General features: G+C 48.7%; 1 protein-coding gene and 1 long non-coding RNA gene across 2 annotated transcripts in view; one reads left to right on the top strand and one right to left on the bottom strand.

The window, feature by feature from the left end:
• The window catches only part of LOC146208225 (uncharacterized), a 116,639-nt gene that overhangs the window by 58,190 nt on the left and 42,451 nt on the right, over positions 1–15,998 (bottom strand). The window lies entirely within an intron of this gene.
• Positions 1–15,998, top strand: part of LOC146208226 (flavin-containing monooxygenase 5-like) — a 70,978-nt gene that overhangs the window by 43,850 nt on the left and 11,130 nt on the right. Inside the window, exons 3-5 of the mRNA XM_084592055.1 lie at positions 7,123–7,396; positions 8,061–8,389; positions 12,845–12,934. Of these exons, the coding sequence (XP_084448181.1) occupies positions 7,123–7,396; positions 8,061–8,389; positions 12,845–12,934 (693 nt within the window). The remainder of the gene's footprint in view (positions 1–7,122; positions 7,397–8,060; positions 8,390–12,844; positions 12,935–15,998) is intronic.

Here is a 15,998-nt window from a genome sequence, read left to right as displayed (position 1 = left end):
TGGGGTTTAACGTCCCTAAGCAACTCAGGCTATGAGGGACGCCGTAGTGGAGGACTCCGGAAATTTCGACCACCTGGGGTTCTTTAACGTGCGCTGACATCGCACAGCACACGGATGCCACTTCGTTTCGCCTCCATCGAAACGCAGCCGCCGTGGTCGGGTTCGAACCCGGGAACTCCGGCACAATAGTTGTCGGGTTCGAACCCGGGAACTCCGGCACAATAGTTGGGCGTGAGGAGTCCACAGAAAACAAGTGAGACAGTTACTACGCCTGCAACTTCCTATAGTAAATCAATCAGTTTGGTCGAAAAGTTATACAGCGCACGGGGCTAGTCGCTGAGAGGAGTATAGCATTTGCCTCGCTTCGTACTCTCGCTTTGCATCGCAAGTGTTCGAAATATGTGAACAGCGAGAGGAACTCTTGTACTCACGCCTCCCAAGCCTAGGAATTCCAATAGAGCACCAATGCAGTGTAGTACATCGAAACGAACCCATAGCCTATGAACTTTTCACAATGGCTTTACATAGCAGCATTGTAGGCCTCCGTGGGGGACAAACAGCTTCTCATTTGATAGAGCATCATTCTTGTGGTGTTCGTTCACTACAGGCCAATATTCAAACCGGTCGGTCAAAACCAATAGAGAAAGTATACGCCTACTTTCTTGCTTACTCCGAGGCACCAAGGGCCAAAGAAAAAGCCAGGAGGTCTATGCGTGGCAGCGTAACCTTGATATTCTGTTCCCTGCCCTCATTTCCGCCTACGAGGCAAGTGAAGCTGGGCCGCGTTGTGTAATGAAGAAAGTGGGGAAAAGCCGAAACGCGCTTAACACTAGGCCACGAGCAGCACGTGTCCTGAAATAACCGTGTTCCTAGCCTACCTCCGCGACCGGCGTGCATCTCGAAGAACACCCGGCGCAAGAGCTGTCGCGATAAGATCAAGAATAAGCCGGCCGTAATCAACTATAGATCTATTCGATGCGTACAGCCTTGAGACGGCTGGAATAACGTAGTCAAAGTCCTCGGGAAGCGTTAAGCCGCGGGGAACCACGAACGCGAGCTTCGTTCGGTACCGGTGCGTGCGCGCCCTGCCTTATCTTCGTTGCCCGAGATGTCACTGAAGATAAGAAGTGAGGAAAGGAGGTTACAAGAATGGGAGAAGCGTTGCTGGTTCTTCCTCGTTTATTTTTTCTTTCTCTTCCTCTTTGTGTGCCCCTTGATGCACTCTGTCTTGTTTTGACAAACTTCGCAGGCGCATAGTACAATAATGATGAGACTGCGCGGCGACGTTACGGCCCCTGCGTGTGGTATGTTCTTTCCGCACCAGATAAGGAGTGGCCCCTGTTCGAACCCGACCACGGCGGCTGCGCTTCGATGGAGGTGAAACGAAGTGGCGTCCGTGTGCTGTGCGATGTCAGTGCACGTTAAAGATCCCCAGGTGGTCGAAATTACTCCGTAGCCCTCCACTACGGCTCCCCTTTCTCTTTTTCCACTTTCACTCCCGCCTTCCTTCCCTTACGGCGCGGTTCAGGTGTTCACAGAGCAAGTGTGACAGATACTGCGCCTTTCGCTTCCTGTGAACTAATTATTATTATTGTTATTAAGGAGCGGCACCTCAAGGAATCTTGGTGAAAGCGTCAAGGAACGCAAGTATAGTCGACAACAAGCGAATACAGTTCAACCGCGCATTGGATATGCTTGCTTGCGCTATATGGAACAACGCGGAATAAGAAAAAACATGGTATAGGTACCTCTCCCTCCCCGCCATCACGCTCTCGCTCTCTGGTAACATTCCTTCACCGCTCAGCCTTAAACAATCTTACGCAACATTTCACCTTCTGCGCCACCACCACCACCACCTGATTGATTTATAGGAAGGGAAACGCGCGGTAACTGTCTCACTTGTTTTCTGTGAACACCTCAACCGCGCCGTAAGGGAAGGGAGGAGTGTGGGAGAGAAAGTGAAAAGAGAGAAAGAGGAGCCGTAGTGGAGGGCTCTTGAGGTATTTCGACCACCTGGGGATCTTTAACGTGCGCTGACATCGCACCACCACCACCACCTAGACAAGGCCACTGTATACCGAGAAATGCGGTGGAAGTTGAGAGACGTAAAGAAAAATAAGAAATTGCACTGAAGTAAGCGACAAGGAAGGACGTCGACCTTACTGCAGGCCCGCTTTGATCGAATAAATGCATACCGCGTTGGTATACGCAGGAGTCGAGACCGGGCGAGCGTACGTAACTCTCCCGTATGCTGGAAGAGGAGGCAGCTTTATAGCTACGGCTAGGTTGGTCTGGGTCGCGCCATTAATGAGCTTTATGTTATACACACAGCACGGACAACGGTGCCAAAGCAGGAGGAGGCTGTCAGCAAAATTTCAAAAGCGGCGAGCAAAAGCTACGACTGCGTGTTGAGGGCGCTTGAACGTGGATGTCTGAGAGAACGACCACTTCGAGCACTCTTCTGTTCCGGTGGCAGGTCATGGTGTTAATGGTAGTTACGTCTTTGAGCTGTTTTTTTTTTTGTTTTTTTTTTAAGTGCGTTGGTTAATGGATAAAGCTAGAGTGAGGAAACTGGACGGATGCGCAGATTTAAGGTGCGAAATGGATAGGCTCAACGAGGTATCTTAAGGCCGAAATACCACAAGCTGATGTCAAAGAAAGGGACGCCTTTCTAAGGCCGAATTTCACTCCATTGATTTCAATCTTGCAAGCGCGAGGCCAAATTAGGATGAAAGGCCACCGAGTAAACGACAGACGCCGGTATTTTCGCCGAATGTGTCGACACGACGAAGTGCGCGCGCGGGAGCAGTGACCAATCGGCAATTGGTAAACGCTGCACGATGTAGCAATCTCCGAAATAATTTGCAGTGATCGAGTTTACTCATTCTACTATTTCAGAGACAGTTGCGTCCCTTAGCGATGCCTTGTGCAAGCACTTCGCCGGGACAGTAATGCTACAATTTATGCAGACAGTGTTACCAGGACCCTGTCCTCTGCAAGGCTTCCATTTCGGTGATGATGCTGGAATACCTGCACGAATAGCAGACCTGGTATGGTTTCGTCAACCTACTATAAGCCGAACCACCGAATCTGACACTTGTGAGCCACGAATTAATAAGAACATGCTTAGGTTATATACGAAATTCAAGCTATGCGATAAATCGAGGGACTCTGACGTAGCGTTACTCGTACAACACTTGGAAAATCGAGCTACGTACAGCAAGTGACGTGCTTCCAACTACCGAAATGGACTCATGGTGGTTTCCCTCTCTCCATTTTCCCCTATCAAATTGTTTGTCGTCTTGCGCTGATTTTGCTAGTCACCGCGCTATTTGAGAACAACTGCATAGACTGATGCCGCTAAAATGTGAATACAGCAAACCAGTGCCGAAACTGCGAGGTGTATATTGTCATTCCTGCGTAGCCGATAAGAAGCACAGCTATATTTCTCCCGGTCGGCGTTTGCCCGAGAAAATGCTCCGAGCATGTTCCCGTAACAAGGCCACTGCGTGCAACGTGCACTGCAATCGCGCCCCGCAGTTTGGCCGCCCGCTTTTGGCCGACCGCAGTTTGGCCGAACGACGTACTTGGCTCGCAAATTCTTCCTGTGGAACATAGCAATCTATATTTGACGCAGGGTGGCATTTTGAGCGCCATATGAAAAACGACACAGGACGAATGCACCTCCGAACCAGCAGAGCTCTCAACATAAGACATGATGTCGCAAACAGCACTCAGTAACCCAGCCTCTTGTTTTGTCTCTGGTTGTCACAGCATCCGTATACAACGCAGTGGAGCCCAGATGACTTCATGAACTTGCAGGACGATAACACAGATGACGTGACTGTTTAAACCCACGGAGAGGTTACCATGGCAGGTTTGTGTATGGCGAAACGGCAGTCCATAGCACTTTTTCAGCACAGGGAATGATGACACTGATGCCTGGTTTTGAGAGCTCGCGCGAGCCAGTCCATGGAGCCGCTCAGAAGCCTTCAGTCGTACGTGGCACTATCGTAAGGCGCTAAAAAGTCGTAAGACTATCCTGAGATAAGGCTCTACTGCTGTGCTATATAGGAAACAGGCCTGCTGCTATCTGTAAGACCTTACGTAGCATTTTTATAGTTTTTATGCTCAGGATAGGCTTTCAGTATGTGCAGACAAAAGCTCTGGGGAACGTGGTTCTGCACTAATAGGTCATCACAACTATGGAGAAGGGCACCCAGAGGCTAAAGCGAATGCGTGGTAGCCCTTCAATAAACAGATCGGCATTTACGTTTCTTCAGACACAACTTTGATAAAGCTGGCTATGGTGACACACCTTAAAGGTAGTGCTCGACGCGCTTGAAACGTTCGCCCCGGCAATGTTGAGGCACCCCGCTACTACAGTACGAAGGCAAAGACAATTCCCCCCCCCCCCCCCCCCCTCCCGAACCTTACACACTTTTCTACTGTACCCAAAATATACCATATTTACACAGGAACCGTCAGCCGTGTTTGACTGACGTACCAGGGTTAAAATTCTTTTAAAGATTTAAAAATCTCGATTTGCGGGGAGCCAGTCAGGTGCTGGATCCACAAGTTGTATAAGTTCACAATATCTTGCAACACTTTCCTTAAAGTATTCTATAACTGGCTGTGCGTCAAGATCTGCATGACGAACTGCCATCCTGCTTCTCTATATACTGTGCAGGCCCAACGGCATTAAAAGATCACTGACGTGTACTGACATCGCACAGCACACGGGTGCCTTGCCCTTCGCCTCCGCCGAAAAGCGGCCGCCGAGGACGGCATTAGATCCCGCATTCTTGGGCACAGTAGCCGAGCGCCCAAACCACTGCGCCACCCCTGCGGGGTTTTTCTCTTTTTTGAAACGTCATCACTTTCTATGTGCCGCAATTGTCGATGGGGGAAAGACAGCGTGGAGCACCCCAAACATGGTTCGCTCGTTACCCTGCGACGCGACAAATTATGAAGCACACTGATCTTTCTTGGCAACCATGGGGCGAGTTTGTTAAGATTGCGTTGCAATAAACTGGCCAGTTTCAGTATGAGAAAGCAAGCGGCGCCACACTCTTGCCGGGGAGAGAAGAGCGTTCCATTCCCTCCGCTTTCGGGGTGTCCTATATATCGCGCCCTTCGAGCCGGGTGAACGGCCTGAGTTGCATTGGTGCTTCTCGCAGGCGCCGGAAGCTCTGTCGCGAGAAGAGGCATATATAAACGGTAAGCACCTAAGCAGGTAGAGCACTGGCCGACTCTCGACCGAACTAGGGACTCAGGAGTGTGTACGCGTACGTGCGCCGTGCGAGTTTACTTGTTTGTGAGGTCACACCGAAACAAGGCTTCGTCGTCCGCTTCGAGACCTTTTGCTCCGCTCAGCCAAGTTGGCGCCGTCTTCCACTGGAGATGGCGGTGGCACACTTCCGGTGTAATTGTACCCGGAAGCCCTGCCTATCGAGGAGAAGGCAAAAGGGCCCAGTATCAAAGAACGGGAGAGGCCATCGGACAACCCTGCATCGTACACGTTGCGGTGTGACCAGCAATTTACGGGAACCAATCGGTCCGACATGTGTCACGCGTGAATGCCTCAGTGGATGCGTGTGTTGCAAAGCAAGTGTGCGTTACATAACACGGCACAAAAGCACTGAGTAGCTTCTGGGGGTGTCCACAGCTACTAAGCCGATCGATCGACAAGCGTAAATTTTCACGAATTTTCTGGAAACATGACTAAAGGTTTGCTTTGCACAAGGTACTTTACACACATCACTTATGAACACTGGCTCGAAAAATTGGCCGCTTTCAATGACTAGAAAATTGAAAAGAATCCTTTCGCGGACTTGCATTATATACATATGGCATATCTCTCACAAGTTGAAGAAAATTGGACGCCAATGTTTTCATTTCTGCTCCTTTAATCTTCAAAAATAACTGCAAAGGAAGTTAACTAGGGTGTGCTTGCCAATGATCAAGAACCTTTCATCTTCCGTTGCTTGTTCAGCAGGGATAGTTCATAAAATCACTCTTTCACGGGGCAAATACTATGTGGATCGAACTGAACGCTTCCTAAATTAATGGCTTTTAGAGCCCAGAAGGAAATGTCTCACCTTGCAGACTCCAGGGAACTTTGCCGATTGTTACTTAAAACGTCATCGTTCGTTTTGAAATAGCCCGGGCAGTTGAAAGGGGAAAAAATAGTGATGTCGTGCATGGAAGGTGATTGCACATGTTCCCTGCCTGTTGAATTCATCCGAAATGAAATAGATATGCTGCCGCTGCGGAGGGATAAAAAATATTACGACTGTCACCTAAGAGTGCGTATATCAATTAGGACGGAGGGGCGTGGTCGCTCGCGGTATTCCTTTCGAGGTTGTTAGGTTGTTGTTGTTTTGTCCACTTTGTTGGCAGCAGAATGCATTGTTGTGGTTTCTTCGCTCCCATTCTTTTTTTTCTTTCAATCAAGTCAGTACGTCGTGTTCCTGTTTTCTTCTTTCGTTGTGCTAGAGCAAAACTTTAATTGATAGATTGCATTTAGCCGTCGTTGTTTGCGTTCGCCAACTACGTCCGAGTCAATCCGAGCAGCGCTGCGGCCTCGTAAGAAGGCCTTGAAACAATAAATCCCACACACCGTGCCATACCATACCATGCCACACAACACCATACCGTACCCTGCCACGCTTGCCATGCCATACCATACCGTACTATGCCACGATCATTGTATGGTTGGATAGAATGGGTCACAACACCAGTGTTAGCTGATTTTCGTGACGCCTGTAGGGCGCAAAATCAACTGTGCACAAATTTCAAAATTCAAGACGGTTCACAACAGCGTCAACTGCTGGCAAAACAATCGGTGAATAAAAAAGAGTAACAAAAATTCACACATGACAGAGAGAAATTTAAAGCTAAAACTAGTAATGTCTTTCAACGTTTGCGAAGTTAATGACAGTGAACGACATAGTTCTATGAGCCTCTTCGTAGCTGGCGCCTCCATCTGCTAACCTCCGCGAAGTGGCCACAAGGGGTAGCCAGGTGGCCAGGTTTCTGCGCGCAGGTTTCAAAATGATGTAATTAACGATGCTCTAGCCTCAGTGATTCGATGGTCTGAGTGCTAGTGTCTCTTGACAGGTGTGGCTGAGCACCCGGCGTGGCTCGTGGGTGATCGGCCGCGTGGGTCCCCGGGGTCGTCCCTTCGACGCCGCCTACACGACGCGGCTGCTGAACCTGGCCATGCACCTGCTGCCTTACGAGCTGGCGTGCCTGATCTGCGAGAGCGCCATCAACCAGCGTTTCGATCATGCCGCCTACCGGCTCAAACCAAAGCATCGCATCTTCGGACAGCACCCCATGGTCAACGACGCGCTGCCCAACCGCATACTGTCTGGCACAGTATGCATCAAAGGTGCGTGCTTGTCAGCGCACTGAGACGTGCTGGCTCGCTATGCTTAAAGTGAGATGCATTGCAGAACGGCGTCATTAGCCCCATTTATGTAAACCAACTGGCGTTCAGTTCAATTTAAAGCACCCTAAACCACTTGTGCGTCATTTGCTCCCTTTCCCATGTGCAGATTAGCGGGCCAGATTTTAATCATTCCGGCCAACCTTTCTGCCTTTCCTATCAATAAACCCATCTATCTCTATCTTCCTGCTGCTATCATTAAAGGTTCGAACGTGTTTGGGACATTTTTTTCTTTTTTTTTAGGGGGGGGGGGGGGGGGGGGGGGTTCTCCACTTTTGCGAAGTCGTCTCCACACATTGTTTACAGCACCGACTCCTGCTGCAAAAGCATACTGGAAAACCGGTCAGTAAGTGGGAATGCTATGGCATTCGTAATGATATTACTGGTGATATATTCCGGTCCTCGTTTGGAAACAATCCTCGCAAGTGCGATCCCCCGCTAACTGCGTAGCTCGTGGCGATATTTGCCTCAATATTTGCGCCCTTCTTTAACAGGAGAGGTTCTCCCAGAGTTCATTCTTGCTTTGTTTCTGAGATCATGAGAGTCTGCGGCCAACCAGCCATAGCGTGTGCACGTGCTAGCGCACTCTCGTCGGCTCCTCGTGCAGGTCAGGTGAAGGAGTTCACGAAGGATGGTGTACTGTTCGAAGACGACCCGGCCGGCACCGAGCCGCTGCCCGTGGACGACGTCATCCTGGCGACCGGATACCGCCTCTCCTTTCCCTACCTGGCACCAGGCGTGCTGGACCTGTCCGAAGACAATCACGTCGGCGTGTACCGACTGGTGTTCCCGCCCGACAAGCCCGGGCTGGCCCTGATTGGTCTGGCTCAGCCCATTGGCGCCTTGCTGCCCATCTCCGAGTTGCAGAGCCGCTGGGCGGCTCGAGTCTTCGCCGGAGAGGTGGTGCTGCCCAGCCCTGCCGACATGTGGCGAACGGTGGGTAACACTGCGCACATGCGCTCCAGGCACTGCGTCGCTGCATAGCCCTGTATTCCTTTCTGTGAACTGTGTGCATGCGTGTCTGGATGTCCCTATGCGTATGTTTACGTCTGTGCTGGGGAGAAATCCGGTGCGGAACGTGAGGTCCGCGTGCTCATCTGTGGCTGTATCGTTTGCATATAAGGCGTGTGTGTATAAGCACTGCTGCATCGAATGAAAATGAATTCCGTCCACACGCCGTACACGCGGCAGCCTATAGTAAGATGTGTATGCTGTTTGTTCGGCTGAGCCCAGAATAAAGCGCATGAATTTAGAATCGAATGGTTAAAGGGTCTTCTATAAACAACCTTTGGGAACGCATTCCTGTACACGGCTGCGTCAATTTCCTCCAACGTGTATCAGCATTGTTTTTATTCGCATACTTCGGCAGTGACCAACAACCTTAAGATTATCACATTCGGCAGCGTTCGCATTTATATCGATTGTGTTAACACGCACCATACAAGGTCTCAAGGCTGCAGCTGAGGAGCCAGCCTGCCTTCGTATCGCGTCGCGCGTGTCATTGAGCAGTGGTTATTAAACATACGTCGCTTCTGACGTCATAACGGCCTCTGTTGTTGTCCCTTGTTACCATTGTATAATCAGAACGTGCCGCGGGGACAGCTTCCCTCGCGAAAACCGTCCTTTCATCCCTCCCACGAGAAAATAAATACATGTCCTCACCTTTAATTCAAGTCGTCATTTGGATATCATTGCATAGGCGGTATTCAAAAAAGGAACAGGTCGCGCAATCAGCTTTCTCGCGAGATCCCAAATAAGGACGCATAGAGCCTTCGGCGAGGCCAATTTTCTCACTACGGCATTCGAAAACTTCTGGAACATGAGCAAGATCGGAAGACTAAAGCTCAAGGAGCACACCAGCTTGTTTGCACACTCATACATTTATTCCTCTTTCCAAGGCTCACGCGAGTGGTTACGTTCTCTCGTAGCGGCAAATGCGCAAAACATGACGCCTTAAAACCGAAGGCAGCGCCCAAGTTGGCTGCACATCTTTTTTTTTTTTTTTCTCCCCTGCTATCTGGTGAGAACGGGGCCTGTTCCGATACGCGTCGTTGACAACGCTGTTTGCGTAAGCACGTACATCCGCTCGCGTTAAGTATGGACCCGTTCGCTGGTCTGAAAGTTAATTGTGACAGCAGGGAAATAAACACAAGGTCTGGTAAAAATAGACCCCCTTGGGAAGAGGCAACTACTGATAAACGTTTTCTCACGCGCTCTATATGTATATGCACGGAGCCAGGGTTAAAAATAAAAGTCCCTGACAAGCGCCAGACACGTCCCAAGACCGCGGTCAAAAGACAAATTTTAACATTTTACTATTTAGGCAGCGTATGAGCGAAAGCGATAGTAACATATGCCAAAGAAAGCATAAGCGAGTGTGCTTTTTTTTTTGTTTCGTGATGGTGGTGTAGAACACAGGATCAGTAGCGCATGTTTTGTTTATTTTTGTTCACTATCATGTTGATTCTCTACTGAGAGACGTTACAGTGAGGGCAACAAATACAATTGCAACATAAATGCAGATATCACTGCAAAAGTGCATTAATAATCACATTTTGACATTTCAACACGATCCCTGCAAAAGCCTCTCTCCTAACTCGATTTCGGCGCATCAGACAGCTCCGATTAAGAGTTACTTGGCAACTTAACCCACAAGTATACGCAATAGTAGGTTCTATTTCCTTATACTGCTCATGCTTTCTTGCGCAACGTTCGGGCAGAGGGGGAAATTTTATATAATATTCCGTATTTGTTTCAATTAATCCTCGCAACATTTCGAAAAAAAGAGTTTCCATCTGCCTTCTCATTTATGAAATCCTGATTCACATTGCCATCTCCTTTCTGAGACTCTATCCACCTTATATAGACATCTCGGTGACTTACTAAGTGGGGCGATATTTAGCGCATGTAAAACTGCGCTGCAACCCCCCCCCCCCCCCCCCCCCTCAGCTGTATTTTTTTTTTTTTTTTCAGTTTCCTTTTTAAACCCTATGATGCGGCATTCGCAGACTCAGGGTAACTATGTATATAGGGGTACTGTAATAAATCCGTTTAGCTTCTTTGTCGCATTCGGCAGCTTTTTTTTCTCGGAAAATGAAGTTCCTGGTAAGCTTTTAAATTACCTCTTCCCTTTTCGCATGTCAGTTCTCTTGTTAGGAATATTTCATCCAACTCCTCGCCCCACACAGCACGAGAAATCACCTTGGGCTCTTTCCGAAAAAAAGCAAACAAAATCCCGTATCATACCGTTCGTGGCGACGTTTGCTGGTTGTCCTAATGTGGTAACTGGTACAGTTTCGACGCGGTAGCGCTGAAGACCCACCTCTCGAGAAAAACTGGCATCAGCGTCGTGAGCGAAAACTCACGGACACGTCTTTGGCTGGGGGTAGTTGACAGGTCACTTGGCCGGGCACTGATGTGATAGTAGTCATAAAGCGACAGCTGAAGGCTCTATCCCAATGAGGAGGTATGAGATAACGGAGGCACAAAGTAAGGGATTAGTATCGAGTCGTAAAGTGCATGTAAGTGAATGTGGAACCATTGGCAGCCATTACCACTATCCCGTCATGATTTAAAAGAGGAGTTTAAATGTCTCCAACATTTTAGAACAAATGAATGAATCGATTGAGGGAATGAAGGAGACTGAATGAGTGATAACCGGCTGCTGCTGCTACTGCTGCGCTTATTGCAGCATTGGCCAGCTATGTATTGATCCGTGCATATGAAAAGTAGCGGCTTAACCACCTCTTAGCGAAACCACTAAACCACAACGCAGCGCATGACAAAGAAACTTCAAGAGGTGTACTGAAAAAAGCAAAGTTGATACGTCGCGGCTTCTGACGGCAGGCACGATCACTTCCTCAACCAAGAACTCTAACGGACTCGTATCAAAGGCGGGCACTCAGTCTACGCTCACTTTCGATTATTATTTTCTCTTATCCTCAAATCGTGTGCTGACACGGGGCACTGGCTATCCCCATGCAGACCTCGCACACTTCCTGTTAGATAATAACGTTCCACTGACCGTCCTCAGCTAGGAAGTGTTAACGAGTACACGCACTGAATGGGGTAGCACGGTTAGAGCTTATCCACTTGAGTCATCGATCTCCGAGGGGGTCAACAAAGCGGAACGTTTCGTTAAACAAATATGTCATCACACCTGAGTGAAATGATAGATCTCTATACACAGAGAATCTCAACCTATTCTTCGTTGTTGCAGACAACCGAATGGGGCTACATATTAGGCACACTGAAAGCTAGTGCGTCGTAAATAGTTCGATACATGCGGTTGAAAGCACTGCATTGCTTCATACGTCACGGAATCTGGAGCAACAGGCCGTTAATATTTCAACCGCGGTGAATCAGTTGAATAATGCAAATTACGCGTTCTTGTGCGCATGTGTGCGTGGCCTTGTGTGCGTGCCTACCCTTGAGTGAGTGAGTGTGCCTACCCTTGAGTGAGTGAGTGTGCGTACCCTTGAGTGAGTGAACGTGTGTGCGTGTGTGTGTGTGTGCGTGTGTGTGTGTGTGTGTGTGTGTGTGTGTGTGTGCGTGCGTGCGTGCGTGCGTGCGTGCGTGCGTGCGTGCGTGTGTGTGTGTGTGTGCGTGTGTGTGTGTGTGTGTGTGTGTGTGTACCTTTAAGTGAGTGTACGCGCGTGTGTGTGTGCGTGCGTGAGCGTACCCTTGAGTGAGTGAGTGTGCGCGTGTGTGCGCGCGCGTGCGCACCCTTGAGTGTGTGTATGTGCGTGCGTACCCTTGAGTGAGTGAGTGTGTGTGTGCGTGTGTGTGTGTGAGGCTACGCAATATGAGGCTTCAGAGCACCTATTCCTACCCTCCCTGCCTTAGGCGACGAGAGTATAAGCTGGTATGACATGTCCAAATGTCCAACTGCTTTGGTACTGTAAGGCTGATTTTGTTTGTCTCCGATAAAATCAGACAGAGGATCATAGAAGTGCCGCGTTTGAGTGGAAATATTTCACACTAATGCAGTGAAGACCCAAGGGTATTACGTGGGAACGGAAAAATGTGTGTTTGTGTGTGTGCAGGGGGGGGGGGACAAGCATTGTTACGAGTTCGTTTAACTGCATGCTTTAAATCGATATACAGTTTTAATTTCTCATCATTCGAAGACAATGGGCTCTTTTCGTACAGGACAAATTCAAAGATTCGAGAAAGCGAACAATAAAAATAAACCCTATTTAGGGCAATGATACTTATTTGAGTGTGATGCCATAGCACTGAGGGAGTCTTCCGGCGTTTAATTCGCTACAGCAGATGGCTTGTGAGGCCGGCCAGCTAATTGCATATGGCGGAGCTACGCACTCCTGTAATCTGAGAGAGCGCAATATCCTTTGAACCTGAGTGACAACGTAGTACATCCGCATTCCGCAGGTAAACGAGTACCAGGATCACGTACGGCGACGCTACTACCAAGAGCCCCGGCACACGATTCAGGTGGACTGGATCGACTACATGGATGAGGTATGCCTGGGGTTTCTTCGCTTCTGATGACCTTCATTATTTTAAATGCCCGCCCGTCACAGCCACTACCAAAGGCCGTGGCGCAGTATATCACCATCAAACTGGTTCTGCAGATACCATACTTCCTGCCACTCGTTTTCCGTGCGCGCAGCCGAAGGCCGGCATGACGTAACTATGAGGTTGCCATAGTCATGGACACGCATAGAAATAAGCGACTGATTGATTGATTGATTGATTGATTGATTGATTGATAAAATTTATTGGGGGAAATTTGGAGTTAAGGGTAGCGGGTTAGGAAAGAGTTAGTGAGGAGCAATAGTCGGCAGTCCTTGATCCAGGAGTCCGTTGGCCAAGTAACTGCGGCTCTGGCTCGCTACACCAGCATGAGCAGATGCTGCGCGTCCGAGTCGGCTAGAAGGTCCTCCCACTGCTCAAGACTAGGGCTATCTATTTTAGGCATTATTGGGCTAGCCCTACATCCCCATGTTGTGTGGTATAGTGCAACAGTGTCTCCGCACCAGGCACATTCGCGTTTCTATCATGTTGGCCATATCTTGCAGTATAGTGCTCTGTTCGGATATATGTTTGCTTGTATAGGCGCCAAAGCGTAGTGGCTTGCTCTCGGCTTGGTGTGCCATGTGGAAGTGCGTACTTTCTACGCCTCTCCCTACACGCCCGTACTGTTTCCCCGTAGTTTCTGGTGTTGTGAAAGGCTCTACCGATGGCTCCGCCGCCCGGCTATAGTGAAACCTCGGACGACGGCATCTAGTCTGGTGTTATCCTCCACCCCAGCATCGGGGACCGAAACAATCGAGTCCAGGACTATACAGCAATTGTGTTGTCTTTAGTTTGCTTCCAAGAATGTTAGGGCTATTGCCACCTCTTCCGCCATCTGGATGCATTTGGTTCATATAGTTGTTCCGTACATGAGCTTCTCGCGAGTCAGTGACCGCGGCTGCGGTCGTCTCTCTGCATTTGTACCTCGCTGCGTCGGCGTACATTACAAAATGTTTTCTGCTCAGGTGTTTATCAAAGGTTTCTTTTGGCATTCTTTTGGCAACAATGAATTACGCAATTCATAAATTTCATCAGTCGCCGCAACCGAGCTGTTTTGGTAGATTTTTCTTTTTACGGCCAAGTTTCAATTCCCAAGCCGTGCACCACGCTCGCACACATACACGCTTCATCGGTGACAAGTTCATGCTGTTTGGCTAAGTGGGGCTTTACGCGTTGGGTCGTAGTCTACGCTATCGCGTCATGCTTTTAAAATCGAAGTTTAGGTGCCCATAATTTTATTTCACTGTTTACAGTCACGTTCCATATATGCTGCCGCGTAGCCCCTGTCTCCGCGCGGACAAGGAAACTCCCAGCACCGGAGCCTTCGGATGCCCTCGCAGCAAGCTGGGAAAGGCGGTAGTAGCTGCGAAACAGTCCCAAAAGGTCATGTCTCAGGTCTCGCAGAATTTAGTGCATTGCGCGAAAAACTTTGTAAGCTTGTTGCATAAATTTTTATTCGCTTCGCTTTCTACCCGTGGACAGTCGAGCCGCGCCGTATATGTGGGAGTGATGGCATCTGGGCTCAACATTTACGCGCTGAAAACATTACGCAGCAGACTTCTTTACATGTACTTACCTTTGTCTTCACAAGACGAATCCGTTAAATATCAGGCGGCAGAACGCGCAACTGATAATTGATCAATAAATCAGTCAATCAAGTTTAACTTCACACCAGAGCGAATTCAAGGGGCGCAGGGATTAGGACAGATCTTGTTATTATAGCCACTTCAGCTCTGCATATACTCCGGCTAGCCAAAACGTTCCAGGGTAGTGTTTCTTTTTCCTGTTCGTACAAAACATGCAAGCACGAGCGAAGAAAGGCGGCATCCTATGCAAACATTTCCGTCGAAATCCGGAGCTATCGAAAACACTATTGATCGTTCGAATTGGAATGCCCCGCTGTCTTTTCCTTCCTCGAGGACACCGCGCTCGATGCATATGCGTATAAGGTCGCCAAATTTTCCGCATCGCCACGAGCTTTTTGGCTTCTCTGTGACCGAAGACGAAACGTTGTGAAACCCTTTCTCTATGCATGCATGCATGCAGAGGCATACGAGGTAGGCTTTTTTTTTTTTTTTTTTTTTCTGCATGAGCTTAGGTATTATATCCTCGAAGTTCAAATGTCAATGACATTCTATCTTAGAGGCCGTCGAGGAAATATTCAATAACGCCGGTAATTATCCTCCGCGGAGAGCGATTGGACGCACGCACCATGCGCATGTGCTTGTCTCTTATGCCATCTATCTCACTCACGAATTTTCGTGATTATAAGGCCTCTTGAGTGTAACGGCGAAGGCCGAGAGCCCCTCCATGTTTCATTATACAGGGTGCTTCTTAACCAACTGCAGCGATTTCAATACATCTGTAAGCACATACTCAAGTACTATACTTACAAACACGATTCAACAAACACACTCGGAACCAGGTAACATAAGATCCAAAACGATGTCCTGTAGCTGCTATGGTATCTTCTTCAAAAATCTGTATAAAATAAAAGGAAACACTGCGTATGAGTTTGGAAACATTGGATGCTTGAGAGTGATAAGAACACTTTCCTTTCCTTATACAGCTCGAGAACTATACGCCGCGGAGAGATGATTGCTAATTCGCTAGGATTAATTAAGTAATTCAACTTAAGCCGCATTTGTTTTTATATCGTTTTGCCTTACTTTTAAGCGCCTCAGAATTCACGAGATCAGCACCTAGCCCTCACAAGACTTCCGGTGAAACCCCTTTAGTATGCAACTCTACTCAAGGGAGCTTGGAAAAGGATAGCCTCGACAGTGTATGTACAGGGTCGTCCACTTCTAGCTAGAACACGGTCACTGCTTTTAAAGCAACATTGTATCTGACGCAGGCAGATATCGATGCAAAGCGATGCAAGCACACAGAGACACGGATGTGCTGTTTCACATGGTCAGCCACTTTAGATTACTGCGTGGCCGGGTCGGATGCAATGACACCTTGAAAGCAGTGACCGTGTTCTAGCTAGAAGTGGACGAGGCTG

Source organism: Amblyomma maculatum, chromosome 1 (assembly GCF_055883805.1).
Source record: "Amblyomma maculatum isolate TAMU_Amacu chromosome 1, ASM5588380v1, whole genome shotgun sequence".
Classification (NCBI taxonomy): domain Eukaryota; kingdom Metazoa; phylum Arthropoda; class Arachnida; order Ixodida; family Ixodidae; genus Amblyomma; species Amblyomma maculatum.
The sequence above is the reverse complement of the archived record's forward strand: the minus strand, read 5'-3'. Positions and strand labels throughout refer to the sequence as shown.